General features: G+C 44.7%; 1 protein-coding gene across 2 annotated transcripts in view; it reads left to right on the plus strand.

The window, feature by feature from the left end:
- LOC110533820 (connector enhancer of kinase suppressor of ras 2) overlaps positions 1–16195 on the plus strand; it is a 59636-nt gene that overhangs the window by 35305 nt on the left and 8136 nt on the right. The window contains exons 9-13 of one of the 2 annotated variants that reach the window (XM_036990212.1): positions 4200–4346; positions 12586–12719; positions 12819–13033; positions 14538–14624; positions 15581–15828. In XM_036990212.1, the coding sequence (XP_036846107.1) occupies positions 4200–4346; positions 12586–12719; positions 12819–13033; positions 14538–14624; positions 15581–15828 (831 nt within the window). The remainder of the gene's footprint in view (positions 1–4199; positions 4347–12585; positions 12720–12818; positions 13034–14537; positions 14625–15580; positions 15829–16195) is intronic. The other variant, XM_021618352.2, reaches the window with a different exon arrangement.

A 16195-nucleotide genomic window follows, 5' to 3' on the forward strand; every position in this document is an offset into this window, starting at 1 on the left:
ACACAGGCAGTTAGGAAAGCAAACGCTAGCTTTTTCAAACAGAAATTTGCATCCTGTAGCACAAACTTGCTTTCCACCTGACTACCCCTACCCCGGTCAACAGCCCTGCACCCCCCTCAGCAACTTGCCCAAGCCTCCCCATTTCTCCTTCACCCAAATTCAGATAGCCAATGTTCTGAAAGAGCTGCAAAATCTGGACCCCTACAAATCAGCCGGGCTAGACAGTCTGGACCCTCTCTTTCTAAAATTGCAATTGTTACAACCCCTATTACTAGCCTGTTCAACCTCTTTCGTATCGTCTGAGATCCCCAAGGATTGGAAAGCTGCCACGGTCATTCCCCTATTCAAAGGGGGAGACACTCAAGACCCAAACTGTTACAGACCTATATCTATCCTACCCTGCCTTTCTAAGGTCTTCGAAAGCCAAGTTAACAAACAGATCACCGACCATTTCGAATCCCACCGTACCTTCTCCGCTATGCAATCTGGTTTCCAAGCTGGTCATGGGTGCACCTCAGCCACGCTCAAGGTCCTAAACGATATCATAACCGCCATTGATAAGAGACAATACTGTGCAGCTGTATTCATCGAACTGGCCAAGGCTTTCGACTCTGTCAATCACCACATTCTTATCGGCAGACTCAACAGCCTTTGTTTCTCAAATGACTGCCTCGCCTTGTTCACCAACTACTTCTCAGACAGAGTTCAGTGTGTCAAATCGGAGGGCCTGTTGTCCGGACCTCTGGCAGTCTCTATAGTGGTGCCACAGGGTTCAATTCTCGGGCTGACTCTTTTCTCTGTATACATCAATGATGTCGCTCTTGCTGCTGGTGATTATCTGATCCACCTCTACACAGACGACACCATTGTGTATACTTCTGGCCCTTCTTTGGACACTGTGTTAACTAACCTCCAGATGAGCTTCAATGCCATACAACTCTCCTTCCGTGGCGTCCAACTGCCCTTAAATGCAAGTAAAACTAAATGCATGCTCTTCAACTGATCTCTGCCCGCACCTGCCCGCCTGTCCAGCATCACTACTCTGGATGGTTCTGACTTAGAATATGTGGACAACTACAAATACCTAGGTGTCTGGTTAGATTGTAAACCCTCCTTCCAGACTCACATTAAGCATCTCCAATCCAAAATTTTATCTAGAATCAGCTTCCTATTTCGCAACAAAGCATCCTTCACCCATGCTGCCAAACATACCCTCGTAAAGTGACTATCCTACCGATCCTTGACTTTGGCGATGTCATTTACAAAATAGCCCCCAAAACACTACTCAGCAAATTGGTTGCAGTCTATCACAGTGCCATCCGTTTTGTCACCAAAGCCCCATATACTACCCACCACTGCGACCTGTATGCTCTCGTTGGCTGACCCTCGCTTCATATTCGTCGCCAAACCCACTGGCTCCAGGTCATCTACATGTCTTTGCTTGGTAAAGCCCCACCTTATCTCAGCTCACTGGTCACCATAGCAGCACCCACCCGTAGCAGGCACTCCAGCAAGTATATTTCACTGGTCACCCCCAAAGCCAATTCCAACTTTGGCAGACTTTCCTCCAGTTTTCTGCTGCCAATGACTGGAACGAATTGCAAAAATCACTGAAGCTGAAGACTCATATCTCCCTCTCTAACTTTAAGCACCAGCTGTCAGAGCAGCTCACAGATCACTGCTCCTGTTTATATCCCATCTGTAAATAACCCATCCAACTACCTCATCCCAATACTGTTTTTTTTGTGCTCCTTTGCACCCCAGTATCTCTACTTGCACATGAATCTTCTGTACATCTATCACTCCAGTGTTTAATTGCTAAATTGTAATTATTTTGCCACTATGGCCTATTTATTGCCTTACCTTCCTTATCTTACCTCATTTGCACACACTGTATATAGACTTTTCTATTGTGTTATTGACTTTATGCTTGTTTATTCCATGTGTGTAACTCTGTTGTTGTTTGTGTACCACTGCTTTGCTTTATTTTGGCCAGGTCGCAGTTGTAAATGAGAACTTGTCCTCAAATGGCCTACCTGGTTAAATAAAGGTTAAATATATATATTTTTAAATAAAAAATAAATAAAATAACTGCGGTCCAACTCATCCCAAACCATGTCAATTTGGTTGAGGTTGGGTGATTGTGGAGGCCAGGTCATTTGATGCAGCACTCCATCACTCTCCTTGGTGAAATAGCCCTTACACAGCCTGGAGGTGTGTTGGGTCATTGTCCTGTTGAAAAACAAATGATAGTCCCACTAAGTGCAAACCAGATGGGATGGCGTATAGCTCAGAATGCTGTGCTAGCCATGCTGGTTAAGTGTGCTTGCATTCTAAATAAATCACTGACAGTGTCACCAGTAGTGTCACATCACCTCCCCCATGCTTCACGGTGGGAACTACTCACAAAGACACGGCGGTTGGAACCACAAATCTCAAATTTGGACTCATTAGACCAAAGCACAGATTTCCACTGGTGTAATGTCCATTGCTCGTGTTTCTTGACCCAAGCAAGTCTCTTCTTCTTATTGGTGTCCTTTAGTAGTGGTTTCTTTGCAGCAATTTGACCATGAAGGCCTGATTCACGAAGTCTCCTCTGAACAGCTGATGATGAGATGTCTGTTACTTGAACTCTGTGAAGCATTTATTTGGGCTGCAATTTCTGAGGCTTTTAACTCGAATTAACTTATCCTCTTCAGCAGAGGTAACTCTGGGTCTTCCTTTCCTGTGGCGGTCCTCATGAGAGCCAGCTTCATCATAGTGCTTGATGGTTTTTGCGACTGCACCTGAAGCAACTTTCAAAGTTCTTGAAACGTTCCAGATTGACTGACCTTCATGTCTTAAAGTAATGATGGACTGTCGTTTCCCCTTTGCTTATTTGAGCTGTTCTTGCTTTAATATGGACTTTTACCAAACAGGGAAGTCTTCTGTATACCTTGTCACAACACAACTGATTGGCTCAAACGCTTTAAGAAGGAAAGAAATTCCACAATTAACTTTTAACAAGGCACATCTGTTTATTTAAATGCATTCCAATTGACTACCTCATGAAGCTGGTTGAGAGAATTCCAAGAGTGTGCAAAGCTGTCATCAAGGCAAAGGGTGGCTACTTTGAAGAATCTAAAATCTAAAATCTATTTTGATTTGTTTAACACTTTTTTGGTTACTACATGATTCCATATGTGTTATTTCATAGTTTTAATGTCTTCACCATTATTCTACAATGCAGAAGAAAAAAAATTAATGAATAGGTGTGTCCAATCTTTTGACTGGTACTGTATATAGAGTATGTGTGTGTATTGTACTGTATGTACAGTAATTGTGTCTGTCTGTGTCTTTTTAAGACAGGCGATGTTTGTCGTCTTTGTGGGAGTGAAATGGGCCATTGCCAGTCGGCATAGCTGTTGTGAACACAGAGACAGTGTCTCAGCCAAACAGTAATGTGTGTGTGTGTGTGTGTTTTTATAGTTTGACTATGTCGCCATGCCAGTCCCTGAGTTGAATAATGTAACCTGTTTACAGATAAGTTGCATTATTAACATTGGCACTCTACAGAGCGCAGAGGTAGAGAGAGGTGCTCAGCGTGGCGTAGAGAGGGAGGAAGGGAGAGGAAGGGAGGGAGGGGGACGTGACCTGCTTTCTCTGCTCCCCTGCCTCTACTGGAGCCTGCCTGGGAGCACACCGCCATCAGTAGATCCAAGCTCACTGTAGCACAGCTGCACACTGTCTGTTGCGGGTCAGAGCCCAGTAGGGCTTGGCGCTGATGCTTTGCGATGCATTATAGGTCGGCATGAGGTGCAGCACTATCAGTTTGTTTAACTTCTGTTAAACGTTGTTTAACATTGTACAAAGATGGGACAGAATTTTGAAAATGGTTATGTTCAGTCAAGAAAATAAATAAATGGAACAATATTTTGCCTACATTGTATGCAACACTTTCCAGCACATGCTGTTTAGTTAACTGTTTTTGTGCAAAACGCCATTCTTATCCAAGCACTGTAACATGTGGGAATGGGCTGTAGTGTATTGGAATGGTTTTGTAGTTGTTTTCACCATCATTATCTCCGGTGCTCCTCCTAGGCATAGTTGTACACTAGCTACTGTAATTTACTAGCTCTATTGTCATGATTGGTTGAGTATTTCTTCAGCCTCACTGAGAGTGTTGAATTGTCTCTCTCCTATGTGGCGTACCTGTGCAGGTGGGCTGGCAGCTGAAGAACCTGGTGAATGCCCTCAGAGAAGACCCCAATGGAGTCATCCTCACCCTGAAGAAGAGACCTCAGAACACTCTTACGTCTGCCCCTGCCCTGCTCAAGAATGTACGATGGAAACCCCTTGCACTCCAGGTAATTGTATTATGATGTTTGAATATCTGTTTAGGATTCCTTCTGGTAGATATGAATAGCAATTATTTCACCAATTCATCTGGTTGCTGTTTAATTTTAGCGATAAGGAACAAAGCGCTCATTATTGATAATGACCAACTGGCCTAGAAGCTCCTTATGAGTGCCGCAATGTTAATAAATTAGATTATGATACATGATGAATTAAAGGGCAATTGTCTGTGAGTAAGCACTTAACTTAGAACTCATACCTGGTCACTCTTTAATTGAGTTCTATTGGATTGTGTGGAGTGTAATGATTTATATATACACTACATGACTGACAGGGGGGTGGTATTTTGAAAACCCCACGCCTCAATTTTGGTACATGTAATTTTGTACTTTAAACATTTAATTGAAATACTGTAGAATTCCATTCATTCCTATGTAGGACTGCTTCTTCTGTTTAAAGCCAATATGGCAGACCGGTGGCTTCAAAGTCTCTCATCAGCCAATACAAAGCATCAGCAATCCAGGGTTTATATACATTATTGGTGGCGCGTCAGTGAAAGAGATAGTGAATCCATTGTGCTGCTCAGTGTGGTTGTAGTACAGACAGTACAGTATGGGGACTGGCTGGGGGAAACAGGGGCTGCCTGAGGAGGAGGAACAAAGACAGAACGCTAGCTGGGGAGGATGACGGTAGAGGGGGTTGGGGGTTTACTTCATAACTGCCTGGATGGTTTTTCTTCGGGAGCCCTGTACTGCGTGAGAGCTATTTTTAGGTCTGCACTAGGCTTACTCATTTTCATGCCGCATGGGTTGCCTTGATGATGCCCAGGACCGTTTCTGTGGTTACATGTCTTTGGCATCTGCAGTGAAATCAGTTAATGTGTTCAGATAATCAGCACATCATTATCATATCTCAATATGTGAAGCCAGAATGGTTGCTCCTGTATGGAACTGTGATGAGGTTGTGCATATGCACTGCAGTCATGTCAGAAATAATGATGTATGGATTATTTGGCATTATTTGGCATGGTATTTCAGTCTGAAAGGAACAGGGTTCTGCTTGAGCTATGCTTCGTTATTGTGGCTGACTAAAATATAAAAAAAATAGAGTATTGGATTGCCTTCCTGGGAGGTTATTGTTGGCAGTCTTACAGGTTAAACAAACAAATACACACAATGGTTACCAATCAGTCACGAACAGTAGAATTCACCCAGTGTTTGGTTAATGAAGCACCTCAGAGTTAAATGACAGCATGCCGGATGACTGTAGGAGCCGTTGACATATGGTATGAACACTGTTAGAGTGACTTTGTCTCCCAGGACTGTTTATGATGGACTTGTCAGTCAAAAAGAGTCAGACCACCGGAGCTCAACACGACTTGGAGAAAGGTAGCCTGTTCTATTATTAAATCAACTCTTTACCAAATAGATGATGACAGAGGAGCCTATGGAAAATCCAGGTAGTAGAGGACAAAGACAAGGTGAGATGAATTTGAAATGAATCTTCAGTGAACCACCATCAAGCACTCAGTGTTTCCAATTGTGGATAAGAGTCAATGAAGAGTGAACCTAGCCATCTGTTCATCCAGTGTCATAGAGTAGTACTCTCAGTCAGCTGCCCTGGACAGACTTATAGGACACAGACAGAACCAAGGACAGAGGTTAATGCCGAGGTTAATGTGGTTGCTCATAGCGGGAGCACTTCCAGCTGTAATAATTATTTTGTGCAGGGTTGTCTTTTTATAATAATACAGTGCAGTTGGAAAGTATTCATACTCCTTGACCTTTTCCACATTTTCTTACATTACAGCCTTATTCTAAAATTATCATCAATCTACACACAATGCCCCATAATATAACATTTTGCACATTAAAAATACAAATTTGAAATAACATATTTACATAAGTATTCAGACCCTTTACTCAGCCTTGAGCCTTCAAGGATCTCTCTGTATTTTGTCACTCCCATTCCCTGCCACTGAAAAACATCCCCACAGCATGACACTGCCACCACCATGCTTCACCGCAGGGATCGTCCCAGGTTTCCTCCAGACGTGACACTTGGCATAGGGAATCTTGTTTCTCATGGTCTGAGTCCTTTAGGTGCCTTTTGGCAAACTCCAAGCGGGCTGTCATGTGCCTTTTACTGAGGAGTGGCTTCCGTCTGGCAAATCTACCATAAAAGCCTGATTGGTGGTATGCTGCAGAGATGGTTGTCCTTCTGGAAGGTTCTCCCATCTCCACAGAGGAACTCCCATCTCCATAGAGGAACCAATAACATCAGGTTATTGGTCACCTCCTTGACCAAGGCCCTTCTCCTGTAATTGTTCAGTTTGGCCGGGTGGCCAGCTCTAGGAAGACTCCAAACTTTTTCCATTTAAGAATGATGGAGGCCACTGTGTTCTTTGGGACCTAAAATGCTGCAGACATTTTTTAGACTCTTCCGCAGATCTGGTCCTTGATACAATCCTGTTCTTCGGAGCTCTATGGACAATTCATTCAACCTCATGGCTTGGTTTTTGCTCTGACATGCACTGTCACCTGTGGGACCTTTTATAGACAGGTGTGAGCCTTTCCAAATCATATCCAATCAATTGAATTTACCACACGTGGACTCCAATCAAGTTGTAGACACCACAAGGATGATCAATGGAAACAGGATGCATCTGAGCTCAATTTTCAAGTCTCATAGCAAAGGGTCTGAATAGTTATGTAAATAAGGTGTTTCTGTTTTTAATTTTTTATATATTTGCAAAAAAATCTAAACCTGTTTTCACTTTGTCATTATGTGGTATTTTGTGTAGATTGATGAAGGAAAAAATGAATCAAAATCAATTTTGGAATGAGGCTGTAACAGGCTGTAACAGGTCTGAATACTGCACTGTAAATGCCATTTAGCCGACGCTTTTATCCAAGGCGACTTACAATAATGCGTGCATACATTTTACATATGGCAGGTCCTGGGAATCAAACCCACTATCCTGGCGCCATGCTTTACCAACTGAGCTACAGAAGACCAGAAGATCTTGTTTTGTTTCCTAACCTATTCATAACCCACTGCTTCATATTTTTTTTAAACATTTTTTTCCCTGTTTTGGTCTGAGAGACATAAAAAATCTAACAGTTGGGGTATTTTCTTTTGACAGCACTGAGCCAACACATTTACCAGGATCTCAGCGATCACTGCCTCATTGCCTGTATCCGCTACGGAGCCGCAGTCAAACGACCACCCCTCATCACTGTCAAACGCTCCCTAAAACACTTCTGTGAGCAGGCCTTTCTAATCGACCTGGCCCGGGTATCCTGGAAGGACATTGACCTCATCCCGTCAGTTGAGGATGCCTGGTCTTTCTTTAAAAGTAACTTCCTCACCATTTTAGATAAGCATGCTCCGTTCAAAAAATGCAGAACTAAGAACAGATATAGCCCCTGGTTCACTCCAGACCTGACTGCCCTCGACCAGCACAAAAACATCCTGTGGCGGACTGCGCTAACATCGAATAGTCCCCGCGATATGCAACTGTTCAGGGAAGTCAGGAACCAATACACACAGTCAGTCAGGAAAGCTAAAGCCAACTTCTTCAGGCAGAAGTTTGCATCCTGTAGCTCCAACTCCAAAAAGTTCTGGGACACTGTGAAGTCCATGGAGAACAAGAGCACCTCCTCCCAGCTGCCCACTGCACTGAGACTAGGTAACATGGTCACCACCGATAAATCCATGATTATCGAAAACTTCAACAAGCATTTCTCAACGGCTGGCCATGCCTTCCGCCTGGCTACTCCAACCTCGGACAACAGCTCCCCCCCCCCCGCAGCTACTCGCCCAAGCCTCTCCAGGTTCTCCTTTACCCAAATCCAGATAGCAGATGTCCTGAAAGAGCTGCAAAACCTGGACCCGTACAAATCAGTTGGGCTGGACAATCTGGACCCTCTATTCCTGAAACTATCCGCCGCCATTGTCGCAACCCCTATTACCAGCCTGTTCAACCTCTCTTTCATATCGTCTGAGATCCCCAAGGATTGGAAAGCTGCCGCAGTCATCCCCCTCTTCAAAGGGGGCGACACCCTGGACCCAAACTGTTACAGACCTATATCCATCCTGCCCTGCCTATCTAAGGTCTTCGAAAGCCAAGTCAACAAACAGGTCACTGACCATCTTGAATCCCACCGTACCTTCTCCGCTGTGCAATCTGGTTTCCGAGCCGGTCACGGGTGTACCTCAGCCACGCTCAAGGTACTAAACGATATCATAACCGCCATCGATAAAAGACAGTACTGTGCAGCCGTCTTCATAGACCTTGCCAAGGCTTTCGACTCTGTCAATCACCGTATTCTTATCGGCAGACTCAGTAGCCTCGGTTTTTCGGATGACTGCCTTGCCTGGTTCACCAATTACTTTGCAGACAGAGTTCAGTGTGTCAAATCGGAGGGCATGCTGTCCGGTCCTCTGGCAGTCTCTATGGGGGTGCCACAGGGTTCAATTCTCGGGCCGACTCTTTTCTCTGTATATATCAATGATGTTTCTCATGCTGCGGGCGATTCCCTGATCCACCTCTACGCAGACGACACCATTCTATATACTTCCGGCCCGTCCTTGGACACTGTGCTATCTAGCCTCCAAACGAGCTTCAATGCCATACAGCACTCCTTCCGTGGCCTCCAACTGCTCTTAAACGCTAGTAAAACCAAATGCATGCTTTTCAACCGTTCGCTGCCTGCACCCGCACGCCTGACCAGCATCACCACCCTGGATGGTTCCGACCTTGAATATGTGGACATCTATAAGTACCTAGGTGTCTGGCTAGACTCTAAACTCTCCTTCCAGACCCATATCAAACATCTCCAATCGAAAATCAAATCAAGAGTCGGCTTTCTATTCCGCAACAAAGCCTCCTTCACTCACGCCGCCAAACTTACCCTAGTAAAACTGACTATCCTACCGATCCTCGACTTCGGCGACGTCATCTACAAAATTGCTTCCAACACTCTACTCAGCAAACTGGATGCAGTTTATCACAGTGCCATCCGTTTTGTCACTAAAGCACCTTATACCACCCACCACTGCGACTTGTATGCTCTAGTCGGCTGGCCCTCGCTACATATTCGTCGCCAGACCCACTGGCTCCAGGTCATCTACAAGTCCATGCTAGGTAAAGCTCCGCCTTATCTCAGTTCACTGGTTACGATGGCAACACCCATCCGTAGCACGCGCTCCAGCAGGTGTATCTCACTGATCATCCCTAAAGCCAACACCTCATTTGGCCGCCTTTCGTTCCAGTTCTCTGCTGCCTGTGACTGGAACGAATTGCAAAAATCGCTGAAGTTGGAGACTTTTATCTCCCTCACCAACTTCAAACATCTGCTATCTGAGCAGCTAACCGATCGCTGCAGCTGTACATAGTCTATTGGTAAATAGCCCACCCATTTTCACCTACCTCATCCCCATACTGTTTTTATTTATTTTTATTTTTCTGCTCTTTTGCACACCAATATCTCTACCTGTACATAACCATCTGATCATTTATCACTCCAGTGTTAATCTGCATAATTGTAATTATTTGCCTACCTCATGCCTTTTGCACACAATGTATATATAGACTCCCCTTTTTTTCTACTGTGTTATTGACTTGTTAATTGTTTACTCCATGTGTAACTCTGTGTTGTCTGTTCACACTGCTATGCCTTATCTTGGCCAGGTCGCAGTTGCAAATGAGAACTTGTTCTCAACTAGCCTACCTGGTTAAATAAAGGTGAAATAAAAATAAAAAAAATTACACCATCATTTTAACTGTTCTTGTAGTGATGTATTAATAATGAAGAAGTACATAAAATGAATTTCTATTTTGAGTGATATTTATTATTAATTACACAAGTCCAAGAGAAGGAGTGAGCTCTAGATGTTCCGAAGCCTCCATGGTCATACAAACTTATCAGGAAGGAATATGGCTCTGATTTCTTTGATAGGAGTTCAAGGAAAATTACAGAGCAATGATCATTTATCGTAGAAGTGGACTCGAAAGAGTAAAAGGAAAATATATGAACATTTAGTTTTTTGCTTTGCGTTGTAATGTGATTTTCACAGGACCTTTACCAGTCAGATGTTATTGGGCACGGGGTTGAGTCATCATAGTAGGTTAGATTTCCTAGTGTATCTCCTGGCAAGAGATGGCTCATCCTCACCACACTTGACACATCTTGAAGAAATGTCCTCTGGTCTGATGAAACAAAAATATAACTGTTTGGCCATAATGACCGTCATTATGTTTGGAGGAAAAAGGGGGAGGCTTGCAAGCCGAAAAGCACCATTCCAACCGTGAAGCACGGGGGTGGCAGCATCATGTTGTGGTGGTGCTTTGCTGCAGGAGGGACTGGTGCACTTCACAAAATAGATGGCATAATGAGGCAGGAAAATTATGTGGATATATCAGTCAGGAAGTTAAAGCTTAGTCGCAAATGGGTCTTCCAAATGGACAATGACCCCAAGCATACTTCCAAAGTTGTGGCAAAATGGCTTAAGGACAACAAAGTCAAGGTATTGGAGCGGCCATCAAAAAGCCCTGACCTCAATCCTATAGAACATTTGTGGGCAGAACTGAAAAAGTGTGTGGGAGCAAGGAGGCATACAAACCTGACTCAGTTACACCAGCTCTGTCAGGAGGAATGGGCCAAAATTCAGCCAACTTATTGTGGGAAGCGTGTGGAAGGCAACCCAAAACGTTTGACCCAAGTTAAACAATTTAAAGGCAATGCTACCAAATACTAATTGAGTGTACGTAAACTTCTGATCTGCTGGGAATGCGATGAAATAAATAAATGCTGAAATAGATAATTCTCTCTACTATTATTCTGACATTTCACATTCTTAAAATAAAGTGATGATCCTAACTGACCTAATACAGGGATTTTTTACTAGGATTAAATGTCAGGAATTGTGAAAAACTGAGTTGAAATGTATTTGGCTGAGGTGTATGTAAACTTAAACATCCGACAACTGTATATAGTCGTGATCCCAGAATCCCTTGTTGTTAGGGGTCCTGTTGTTATCCCCTCTATTAGTTGCCAAAAACCTCTCATTTACTGAACTTTTCACCACATTTGTTGATAAAGAAATCTGAAAATACTCTGGATGCATTGAGTAACATGATAAGAATATTCCTGGAAAATGTGGGGTAGGTGCAACATAAAACAAAAAAATTCAAAGAAGAGTCTTCACCTATAAGATGCTTTTTGATCTCTCCTAGCTGTGCCACTGAGGAACTAGAGCAAGCACACTTGTAGTTTTTTTGGGTTGGAACACAGCCCTGCATCCCTGATATCACACAATTACTGTTGTTTACCTAATCCAAAAACATTCCATTATAAATCGCAATGTAGGTCAGGTAGGCATCATTTGAAAGCTTGTTCTATTGCCAACATGACTAGCTAAATTATAAAATATGATATTACGGTGTTAGGTTTTCACAATACAATTCAGAGAAACAGATGGTAATTTGTGTCCGCGTAGTTAAGGAGTCATGAGTGCATTCAGGTGCGTGAGACGACACAATAGACCAACAGGCTCATTCTGGTCAGGGTATGACGCCATGTCATATGGTAACTGTACATCAAACATGATGATCATAAACATTGACATTGTATATGACATGAGTTTTATATTATGGAAATGTGAAGTACACATTTGGACTGACAGGTGTTTGGCTGGCTTGTATGACATCAAAGCGGTATTTATTATAATCCCCAACGTCTCATCTTTCAAAATACGTAGAGTCACCTTAATTTACAGCATTTCCCTCACTCAGACAACAAAAACATTTGCAAAAGTTGCCCAATTAGCAGGAGGGGTAAGTCGCTTTGCACCGCTGCGAGGTGCTCAAGTTTATAATGACTGTCAGTCAAAACCCTCACAGCACTGTGAAGCGCGAAGCCAACGCTCTGACGTCATGAATAGCATGTTACTGTACATCCACTGTGTTCCAATTTAGATGTTTATCAGTGCCCAAATATGCCATTTACAACCTGTGAATGGGTACATGTGTAGAGGGCTACGAGAACTGTCTGACTCGCACACAAGCTCACAACATTGCACCCTAATCCTCTAGTAACTCAAACATGGAGAACTCTATTCTATAGGATCATGTCATAAAATGCTATGAATTAGAAATAATTGCATTTAGGAAATCGTTTAATACTTCTGCATCCTGCTATCCTGCTCAGTCTTGCTGTCTACATGAGTCCACCCTTGTCCCTACAGCCCATCCCCACTAGTCCCAACAGTGAGTCCAACACCCCGCCCAACAGTATGGGGACCATGGGGATGTCCTCTACGCTGGACAGTGGCCATGACGTCTTCATCCTGTCCCCAGTCTCTGGCCTTTATGGACACAGGTGAGCCTACCAAACCCATGCATACAGCTACTGTTTACTGTACTGTTTAGTCCGGTTGCGCCTGCCTGATCTTCTCCATACTCTACCTGTTAATCACAGAGACGAGATAGGCATAATGTCCTGCGATGACATCAGCAAGTACAGCATGGAGAAGATGGGTATGAAGGGCTCGGAGTCTCCCAGCTTCTACCTGGACCACGATGGGGGCAAGTACTTCACGTTGGTGGAGGAGGATTGTCTGGCCCTGGGGCAGGAGTACGAGACTAGGGGTCGCTCCACCGGGGTCAGGCGGAGGGACAGGACACCCACCCATGGTGAGTCACCCAGCCCAGATAGGTAGCACTACCAACCAACCACCCTCTTCTCTCTGGGCAGTAGTGTAATGTTAAAAGAGCATTGAAGAGTGGAATTCCAGGCGAGGTGGGTAGCTCTCCTCTCCTGCCTTCGTTTAAGCTCCTTCTCTTACAGTGTATCCAGCTGTAAATGGCACGTGGAGAATGTATAGCCCCATGGCAATTGCTATGCATAATCAAGATTATTATTATGCACCCCAGCGTATTCATGTTTCACAGAAACCCCTCCCTCTCACAGCCCAGCACCACCCCCCATGCCCACAGTCAGACATTCCCTGTCATTGCCCCTTCATCATCATCAGCACTGCAGCAGTAGGATGGCCAGCATCAGGATGACATCACCTAAGATCAGCCTGACTATTCTACATGCCACCCCTGTCTGCACTTTACATGATGAGCTCGTTCACATTACTGCACGGGACAACTCTGGAATATTTAGTGAGTGACACACTGTCTGTAAACACTGGGATAAGGAAAGGAGGTCTTTGCCAGCCCTTGACAATGTACAGTATTCTATCTGTCCATCAGACAGAAATGGCTGTTGAGGCTCTGTTGAGGCTCAGTTTGCCGTGTATTGTACAGTGTGTAGTGGTGCAGAGATAAATCCCTTTGGCTCTGCCAGACAGAGTGTTTTTCATGTTAACAGTCTGCCAGGGAAGTGACAGTGGATTCCTTCCAAGCCCATAATGGCTCCAAGCAGGGTACGATCTGCTCATCCCAGTCTGTGGAGGCACCATGTGTCATGATAAGGCCCATCACAGTCTCTCTCATGCTCACACATTCACACACGTGCAGCAGGTCTACCGTTTCCCCTTCACTCTAAAGTTCACTTCTTTTCAACTGGATTCCCATGCTATAACCTACTCCTCTTATACCCCTTACTTTCCCTGCACTTTAACCACTGTCAGGCAGACGTCCACCCACCCACGCACAGCCACTCCACTCTCACCCTCTCCTCTCCCTCTCAGTGAGACAGCCCCCACTCTTCCCTCAGCTCCTAGCTCTCCCTCCGCTCTTCCCTCAGCTCCTAGCTCTCCCTCCGCTCTTCCCTCCGCTCTTCCCTCAGCTCCTAACTCTCCCTCCGCTCTTCCCTCAGCTCCTAGCTCTCCCTCCGCTCTTCCCTCAGCTCCTAACTCTCCCTCCGCTCTTCCCTCAGCTCCTAACTCTCCCTCCGCTCTTCCCTCAGCTCCTAACTCTCCCTCCGCTCTTCCCTCAGCTCCTAACTCTCCCTCCACTCTCCCTCCGCTCTTCCCTCAACTCCTAACTCTCCCTCCGCTCACACCTCAGCTCCTAACTCTCCCTCCGCTCACACCTCAGCTCCTAACTCTCCCTCCACTCACACCTCAGCTCCTAACTCTCCCTCCACTCACACCTCAGCTCCTAACTCTCCCTCCACTCACACCTCAGCTCCTAACTCTCCCTCCACTCACACCTCAGCTGACATGCTACTTGGACTTCTTTCCAGGTGACCTCAGGCCAGTTTCCATGCCAACGGATTACAACTGGATGGCAGAGACAAAGGAGCCAAATATGTACAAGAGAGGTAGCAGAGGTGGGTCCTTAAGTTCAGGTAGTCTCCTCAGTACCCCCCTTAAATGCCTTGACTTGGAGAAGGAAGTAGCTTTTGTTTCACTGCTTCTGCAAAGTACAGACTCCTAATGAGGACCAATCACAGTCCCCACTGTCAACAACATGACTAATCATCTGCTTGTTTGGCAACCTTTTATTCATTTAACTGGAACTGCCACAAGTACTGGCAAAGAGCACAATGGTTTCTTTAGACTTTACATATAACCAGGGAATCTTGACAGAAACATGAATGCACATTTAGAACTATTTTTAAACTGTACTGTATAAAGATGAAGCTATCACAAGAGGCTCAGCCATTTTTTTTACAAAATGAGATTCAATCTATTATATATAGACAACATGTTCATGTCAGGCAGGAATTGAGTTGAAAACCTAATATTTGTTTTGCACATGGCTGATTTCAGTAGTGTTTAGCTTTGTGAGACTATGTATAGCAGTTATGTTGAGTGAGCTGTAGTGAGAGCATCTCACTCCCACGACTTTTGTTATAAATAGCGAGTGCCGATATAAAGAACATATCTGCCTCCCTCTGCTCTGAAACCACAAACTGTTGGAGGCCTGCCCTCACTGATGGAAGGTAGTAACGTGACAGGTTGGTTTCTGTGGAAACATGCATGTCTGTGAGGTTAATGAAGCTCTATCGACTAAAGCTATGGAAACAACATTAAACATTACCTCAGGGGCTGCTCACACTTTGACTCAACATCAGACCGCAAGTATCGAACCAGAAATCTTCTGAATGTTTATATTCCTTTCAAATGATGCTTCATTATACCTTTGGTAAGAGTTTGTTTTGCCATCAAGCATTTGAATGTGATAAGCACTCTAGGACTCCTAATAAACAAATAACAACCTCTCTGGGCTTCCAAATGACACAACTTTGCACCCCTCTTTCCCTCCTTCCCTGACCTCTGCTAGACTCAGACAACTCCCTGCTACGTTACCTGAGTGACGACAAGATCCTGGTGATCCAGGAGGAGCCAGATGTTTCCAGGGAATGCAAGCGGGACACTGGGCGGCGTTCCCGCAAGAAGAGCCACAACCCCAGCAGCCCCAGCTATCCCATCAGCCCATCCATGCTGGCCCCGCCCATCAGACTGGACTCAGGACCCCCAGAGGGCCTGTCCTTCTCACTGCCTGAGAGCAACACTGTGCCAATGTACCACGTGAGTCATCACAGCTACTATTCTTATTTGTCAACTTGCATCAAGAATGACATTATGGCTTTTAACGCAGTCAGACATAGTGGCATAATGGTTTGGCAATGCAGATTCAACATATTTGTGTCACAGAGCAGTGATGTTTTTGTGGATAAAGCCTTTTTGAGGTCACAATATTAGATAAGTGAGTCAGAAGTTTGCCACACTGCCACCCATACTACCTCTACTTCCACAACCCCAGACACCCCATGGTTCCTGCCCCCGATCTTCTGATCTGCCTGCCTGGTCACAACTGGAAACATGGTCCACCCTCTGAGATGACAGTGTGCTATGATCTCTCTCTCATCTCTCTCTCTCTCTCTCTCTCTCTGAT

The sequence above is a fragment of the Oncorhynchus mykiss genome, chromosome 10 (genome assembly GCF_013265735.2).
Source record: "Oncorhynchus mykiss isolate Arlee chromosome 10, USDA_OmykA_1.1, whole genome shotgun sequence".
Lineage (NCBI taxonomy): Eukaryota > Metazoa > Chordata > Actinopteri > Salmoniformes > Salmonidae > Oncorhynchus > Oncorhynchus mykiss.